Source organism: Ziziphus jujuba, chromosome 1 (assembly GCF_031755915.1).
Source record: "Ziziphus jujuba cultivar Dongzao chromosome 1, ASM3175591v1".
Taxonomy (NCBI): domain Eukaryota; kingdom Viridiplantae; phylum Streptophyta; class Magnoliopsida; order Rosales; family Rhamnaceae; genus Ziziphus; species Ziziphus jujuba.
In genome coordinates this window covers 13376142-13384054 of record NC_083379.1, presented here as the reverse complement: position 1 = coordinate 13384054, position 7913 = coordinate 13376142, and the positions used below count along the sequence as shown (strand labels likewise).

Sequence of the window (7913 nt, the reverse complement as noted above, 5' to 3'; positions counted from 1 at the left end):
ACTAAAACCTTCTCCTGCCAAAGAACCACAAAGTGGGGCCCAAGTGATTCGTTCACGCCAAAGGTTTGCTGGCCTCCAGCTTGGCAAAACCCTTGGGAACAAGAATCCCAACGGCTCCATTATATTTATGCGTTGGCTACAGATAAGTAACCGTTTGGTGGACCCCACCAATTTTCGAAATTTTCAATAAACATATGTAACGGCTATATATCATCCATCCCTCACTCTCTTCCCACTACAACAACAATTCCTTCTCATTTTCCCCTTCCCCAAACACACGAGAATCCCCAGTTTGTGTTTTAGGTGAGTGGGTTTTTTTTTTAATTTTTTTTTTATTTGTTTGGAAAATTTTCCCGGAAGATTTTTTTTCTTTTTCCTACAAAATGACGGTTGAGGTTGTTAACAACGCTGAAGAGACACAGATTGCCGAAGTTGTTTTGGCTGCTCAAAGTCAAGATGAAGAACCCAAAAAGATCGTGAAGTCAGAAGAAGAAGAAGAAGAATCGAAACCCAGAACAGTTGAGAAAAGCTCTTCTTACAAGGAAGAGAGCAACTTTCTCTCTGATCTCAAGGATTTTGAGAAAAAGGCTTTGACTGAGCTTAAATCCAAACTCGAAGAAGCTATTCTCGGAAACAATCTGTACAAGAAAGACGAGCCGAAGAAGAAGAAGAAGAATGACAAGGCATTGAATGAAAATGCAGAAGAGAAAGAAAACCCAGTGAAGGAAGAGAAAGACAAAGAGGAGGAAAAAGAGAGCACTGAAAAACCTGCTGAAGAAGAGGCTAAAAAGGAGGAGGAAAAACCAAAACCAGAAGATGAAGAAGAAAAGGAAAAAGAAGGAGATCAGAAATCAGTCAATGTCGAAGAAAAAAGCTCGGAAGTCATCGTCGTCGACAAGGAAATCTCACTCTGGGGTGTTCCTCTTTTGCCTAGCAAAGGCTCTGAAGGCACCGATGTGGTGCTCTTGAAGTTCTTGAGGGCTAGAGAGTTCAAAGTCAATGATGCATTTGAGATGCTGAAGAAGACCCTTCAATGGAGGAAGGATTCCAACATAGATTCCATCTTAAAAGAAGAATTTTCCAACGATCTGAGCTCCACCGCTTACGTTAACGGGGTTGATCGTCAAGGCCATCCAGTCTGCTACAACATCTTCGGTGTCTTTGCAAACGAAGAACTCTATCAGAAGACATTTGGAACAGAGGAGAAGCGAAGCCATTTCTTGAGGTGGAGGTGCCAGTTGATGGAGAAGAGCATTCAGAAGCTTGATTTGAAGCCTGGTGGTGCTTCTTCTCTGCTCCATATCAATGACCTCAAAAACTCACCAGGACCTTCCAAGAAGGTTCTCCGGATTGCCACAAAACAAGCTGTTGATCTTTTACAGGACAATTACCCTGAATTGGTCGCCAAGAATGTAAGTCTTTCAGTTTGATTTGATCTAAAGCTAGATAGATAAAATGGACTGTTTTTTAATTTTTCAATTCGATGGGATTGATGGGTTTTTGTTTCTGGCTTTGGATTTCTGTAGATATTCATAAATGTTCCATTCTGGTTTTACGCTCTCAATGCCCTCCTATCTCCTTTCTTGACACAAAGAACAAAGAGCAAATTTGTTGTTGCTCGCCCAGCAAAGGTCACCGAAACCCTTCTCAAGTAAGTAATATGTTTGTTATTTTAGTTAGATAGAAATATCTTTGATATCCTTATATAACATAATTACATGAAGCACCTTTGTTCTGTCCAATATGTTGTTCATTTTGATTGTGATTGCAAAACTATACTGCAAAATTTAATGGAATGTGTATGAAACTGTACCATAAATAATATAATACTCATATATCAGGAATAAAAAATATTCAGCTTCTCTTAAAGCTAAACATATTAAGGAACTAAAATTTTCAATCAACAGATACATTCCAGCTGAGGAAATCCCAGTTCAGTATGGTGGTTTCAAGAGGGAGAATGACAGTGAATTCTTTGGTGAGGATGGTGCTGTTTTTGAGATATTCATCAAGGCAGGATCCACTAAAACCATTGAGCTTCCTGCGCCTGAGGTATTTTCAGGCACCTGATACTGTTTTAGATCTTTATTTATTTATTTTTTACTCCCCCATAAAAATGGCTGATTTTGTGGTCTTTGGAATATAACAGGTTGACTCCACATTAGTCTGGGATCTCACCGTTTTGGGTTGGGAAGTTAACTACAAGGAAGAATTTGTTCCTACAGATGAAGGATCTTACACCATCATTGTTCAGAAGGGGAAGAAAATGAGTGCGAGTGAAGGGCCGGTTCGCAACACTTTCAGGAACAATGAGCCTGGAAAGGTTGTTCTGTCGATCGAGAATGTTTCAAGCAAGAAAAAGAGAGTTCTGTATCGATACAAGACCAAGCAAAGTTCATCCTTTTGAGGGAGGAAAAGAAGAAACTTCATATTTTGAAAAAGTTTTATTATGATTTGTGATTTTTCAATAACTTTGAGGAAGTGGGAGAGAAAGATGGATATATATAATATATAGTTGGGAACATGTTAATATTATAGATTCTTTTTATTTTACATTAATTCTTACAGGTTGAGATAATTGAGTGAGGATAGAGAAATTTGAAAGTTACATTCTTTTTGCAGGATATCAGTATGGTCCCTCCTGTAACTTCATTTGTTTGTTTTGAATCTTTTTGCTTTGGTATTCCCATTTTGGAGACTTATAAGAGTGACATATTTGTATCTTTTTTCATTCAAAGGAAATTTACTCTCTTTTTATTTTCTCTCTTTATAGATTTTTTTATTTTGGTTTAGTATTTGGAGGTTGGAACTTGGAATTGAATTAGAGGATTTTTAATTTTGATTATTTATTTAAAAAAGAACAATGTGATCATATGAGAGAATTGGTAATTCAGCCTCTAGACGCAAATTGGTCATCAACCTTGTTGAGAAGCATCACAGGCCCTATTGGGGAAGATTAGCTTCTAGTTTGGCTCTGTTTTAGTTTATAAAGATGCTCGACGGAAAGGAGAATATGAGAATATGAGAATACGTGGGTTTGTTCCCAAGTGTTTTCTGTTTCTTTCAAAGTGGCTAACGGCTTTTACTTGTGCTTTGTAGTTAAATAGGCCTCTATAAAGATTTTGATGATTTTTAGTGCAAGTTCAGACACAAACTTTGTAACATGGTTAGGTAAAGTCCTTAAGAGATTCAAAGATTACATTTAGCAAGGCCTCATTGTGGAAAAAATCTTCAGTGGGAAATCCTGTAGGACCGTCCCACGGAAGAATTTCTACTCATTGTGAGGTTTATGGTTCAGAAAGTCTTATTTAATATAATATTTAACGGCGTATGATTGTGTTGGATTTTTGGAACAAAAAATACAGCAAAAACAAAAGAGCAAGAAGCTTAAACTGGTGTGTTCTTCTTACCTCGTTCATTTTGGACATAACATATAACCACAAATTTTCAGAAACAGTAAACCACTTAATTTTCACCTACTACTGCAGGAATCATATTGCCAAAAGATATGCCATACTTTGGCTACCTAATACAACAGTGTTTTTATCAAAAAATGAAAGTATAGTAACTAATCATTACAAAGCAACTTATGACAGCAACAAAAGTGACATTACACTAACACTCCTCCTTGGCACTTTTGCTGGAAACACTAAGATCATTTCTTAATGTTTCAAACCTGTTTCTTGGCAAAGCTTTTGTCAAAATATCAGCAAGCTGGACCTCAGAACTGCAATGAACCAGCTTCACTTCACCATTTCTTTCAGCTTCTCTCACAGCATGATATTTGACTGGAATATAATTTGTTCTTCTATATTGACCTGGATTTTCAGCAATGGAAATTGCAGACTTGTTATCACAGTATATAGTGGTAGCTTCTTCTTGCCTCTCATTTAAATCAACAAGCAACTTCCTTAGCCATAAAGCTTAATTTGAAGCAGCTGCAGCAGCAAAATAATCAGCTTCAGCTGTGGATTGAGCAACTGAACCCTATTTTTGTGAGCTCCATAAAAAAGGACCTGAGCCAAGAGAAAATAAGTACCCTGAAGTACTTTTTGAATCCTCCATGCTTCCAGCCCAATCACTATCAACATAGCCCATCAACTTGTCTTCTTCTTGTTTCAAAAATCAAACACCATAGTCTATGGTGCCTCTAATGTACCTTAGCACTCTTTTAGCTGCAGAATAATGCATATGTGATGGAGCATGCATAAATTTGGAAAGCAAACTCACAGAAAACATAATGTAAGGTCTAGAAGCACATAAATACAGCAAACTTCCAATAAGGTTTCTATAGGTTGAAACTTCAATCTTGGCAGCACCATCTTCGAGTTCAAATTTTTGATTGTAAACCATTGGAGTGTCAACTGGATTACACTTCTCCATGTCAAACTTTTTGAGTAGTTCCACAGCATACTTCTTTTGGAATAAGAAAATGCCATGACTAAATTGATATATCTCCATGTCAAGAAAGTAGTTCATCACTCCTAAATCTGACATTTCAAACACCTTTTACATTTTAGATTTAAACTCCAACACACATTGTGAATCTCCTCCTGTAACAAACAAGTCATCAACATATAGAGAAACAATCAATTTTTCATCATTTGAACCTGACTTCACGTACAAAGTAGGCTCATTCTCACTCCTTTTAAATCCTTTTCCAACAAGGTGTGAGTCAATTCTGCTATACCAAGCTCTGGGAGCTTGTTTCAAGCCATAAAGAGCCTTATGCAATTTATAAACCTTGTCTTCCTTTCCTTGAACAACAAAGCCTTTAGGTTGTTCAACATATACTTCTTCCTGCAGGTAACCATTTAGAAATGCAGATTTCACATCTAAATGGTAAACTTTCCAGCCCTTTTGAGCGGCAAGTGCTAGTAGAAATTTGATTGTTTCATGTCTCGCAACTGGTGCAAACGTATCTCCATAATCAATACCAGGTTGCTGTATATAACCTTTAACTACCAATCTTGCTTTATGCTTATTTATTGTACCATCAGCATTGACCTTGGTCCTAAAGACCCATTTCACTCCAATGGCCTTTTTGCCTTGGGGTTTGTTCACCAATTCCCAAATTTTGTTTTTGCTTATCATATTGATTTCCGTTTTCATGGCCTCTCTCCATGTCTCAAACTGGTTTGCGTCATTGAAAGTAATTGGATCACACAATGCTAGGTTGCATCTTTCATATTCATTAGTCAAAGGTCTTGTACCTCGAACATCGGACAGAGGTCTTATAGCTCGGACATCGGAAAATGATCTTGTATCTCGGACATCGGACAGGGATCTTGTATCTCGGACATCGGACAGGAGTCTTATAGCTCAGACATCGGACAAGGATCTTGTATCTCGGACATCGGACAGGGGTCTTATAGCTCGGACATCGAACATGGATCTTGTATCTCGGACATCGGACATAGGTTTTATAGCTCGGACATCGGACATGGATCTTGTATCTAGGACATCGGACAGGGGTCTTATATCTTGGATATCAGATAGGTGTCTTGTATCTCGGACACTTCTCTCGGATGCATCAGTGAAGGGTCTTGTACCTCGGATGCTTATCTTGGATGCATCAGTCAGAGGTCTTGTACCTCGGATGCTTTTCTCATATACATCAATCAAGGATCTTGTACCTCGGATTCCAACAACATCTTCATCATTTGAATCGTTCTCCTCCTGAATCTCATCATGTTCTTGGATAAAATTCTTTTCTGAGGCTTGAACTTCACTTTTTTTCCAATTCCAAACAGCAACTTCATCTACTTTAACATTCCTACTAACAATTAGCTTATTAGTTTTCAAATGATATACTCTGTACCCTTTTGTGTTGCTGCTGTAACAAACAAAAATTTCCATATCAGCTTTTTGATTCAACTTATCTCTCTTAATTTCAGGAACATGTGTATAACAAATGCTCCCGAATATCTTCAAATGCTCCACAGTAGGCTTAACCCCATACCACATCTCATATGGAGTTTTAAACTCCAATGCTTTAGTTGGTAATCTATTTAGCAAATACAATGAGGTGTTCACTGTTTCAGCCCAAAACTTCTTTGGTACTTGCTTCTCAAACAACAAGCATCTACACATCTCCATGATAGTCCTGTTCTTCCTCTCACTAACCCCATTTTGCTGAGGAGTATAGGGAGAGGTCAGCTGATGTTGAATTCCAACTTCTTTGCATTGCAACTCAAACTTTTGAGCTGTATATTCAGTTCCATTATCAGATCGTATCACCTTGATGCTACATTTTGCTTGATTTTCTACCATGGCTTTAAAGCTAGTGAAAATCTCAGCAACTTCAGATTTTTATTTCAGAAAATACACCCAACATATTCTGGAGAAATCGTCTATGAAAGTGAGAAAATATCTACTACCATTGATAGAATTCTCACTCATAGGTCCATATACATCACTATGAATTAACTGAAGCTTTTCAGAAACTCTTCAAGCGCCTTTCGAAGGGAACGGCAACCTTTGTTGCTTACCAAGCTGACACACTTCACACACTTCTAGGTTTTTGCTAACAGCAGGCATATTCTCTACCAATTTTTTTTCATGCATTAGATTCAATGAGTTATAGTTAAAATGACCAAGTCTTTTATGCCACACCTTAGATTCATCATTAGTTTTGGCATAAAAAATATTATTTCCCTTCTTGTTCCACTCTACCACAAAACTTTTATCTTTCATTCCAACATTTAGAATTTCACTTCCATGTTGATCATATATTATGCAAGACTTATCTTGAAAATTCAAAGAATATCCATTTTTAAGCATTTGTCCCACATTTAACAAGATTTGATTAATTTCGGGTACATATAACACATTTGAAATGAGTTTAGTACCTGTTGAAGTTTCCATAGCCACTTCTTCTTTGCCTTGAACTTGAATAAAATCTTCATTTTCTATTTGGACTTTGGAAACAAAGCTTCTATCCAAGGTCTTGAAGAGATCAGCATCATGAGTCATATGTTGAGTGCAACCACTATCCACCAACCAAGCTTCTTTGCTGTCGTTTTCTGCATAACATGTAGCAACAAACAACCTTTCCTCACTTTGACATGCTTCATCAGCAACTTGTACTTGGTGTGCTTGTTGCACTGGTCCTCCTTTGTTTTTGCAAACTTTTTCAATATGTCCAAGTTGTTTGCAAGTTCTACATTGAACATTAGGCCTAAACCAACAATATTTTTTAGGATGGTTGTCCTTTTTGCAATGAGAGCACTTCATAAACTTCTTTCTTTCACCTTTTCTGCTTGTACCAGCACCATGTTTTCATTTGACATTACTTCCTCCACCTTGCTACTTTCTTTGATTATTGTTTGCTGGAGCCTTACCTTTTGTAATGCTAAAAAAGCACTTTCTGAGGTTTCTTCTTGTCTTATAGATCTTCTTTATTCAGTTGCTTGTAAAGCATTAACAAGATCTGATAAAGAAATCTGATTCAAGTCTCTTGACTCCTCCAAGGATGAGATCTTTGCTTCGAACTTTTCTGGTAAGCTGACCAGCACTTTCTCCATCACTCTTCTATCTCCTAGCTCTTCTCCAAAAATTCTGATATGGTTTACTACCTTCATAAGTCTGTCAATAAATTCTTTTACCAACTGAGAATCCTTCATTCTTAAAGTTTCAAACTCCCTCATTAAGTTCAATACCTGCATTTGTCTTGTTCTTGCACTTCCCTAGAACTCTTCTTTCAGCTTGTCCCAGACCTCTTTAGCTGTAGTGCAAGCCATAATTCTGGTGAACATCACTTCTGAAACACCAGCATGTAAGGCAGATAAAGCCTTAAATTTTTTAGCAACCTCTTCACTATGTTGCTTTATTTGAGCAATAATGGGACTTGTTGTCAAAGGGGGAGGATTTCTTTCGATCTCTACTACTTCCCACAAGTCAAAAGCTTGAAG

The 7913-nt window shown here is 37.4% G+C and overlaps 1 protein-coding gene across 1 annotated transcript; it reads left to right on the top strand.

Moving 5' to 3' along the window:
* Positions 1-309: 309 nt before the first annotated feature.
* On the top strand, positions 310-2757 carry LOC125421970 (patellin-4). The gene is made up of 4 exons (XM_048472274.2): positions 310-1412; positions 1527-1651; positions 1908-2052; positions 2150-2757. The coding sequence occupies exons 1-4, from the start codon at positions 384-386 to the stop codon at positions 2405-2407; spliced, it is 1557 nt and encodes a 518-aa protein (XP_048328231.2). The 5' UTR covers positions 310-383; the 3' UTR covers positions 2408-2757.
* Positions 2758-7913: the final 5156 nt, after the last annotated feature.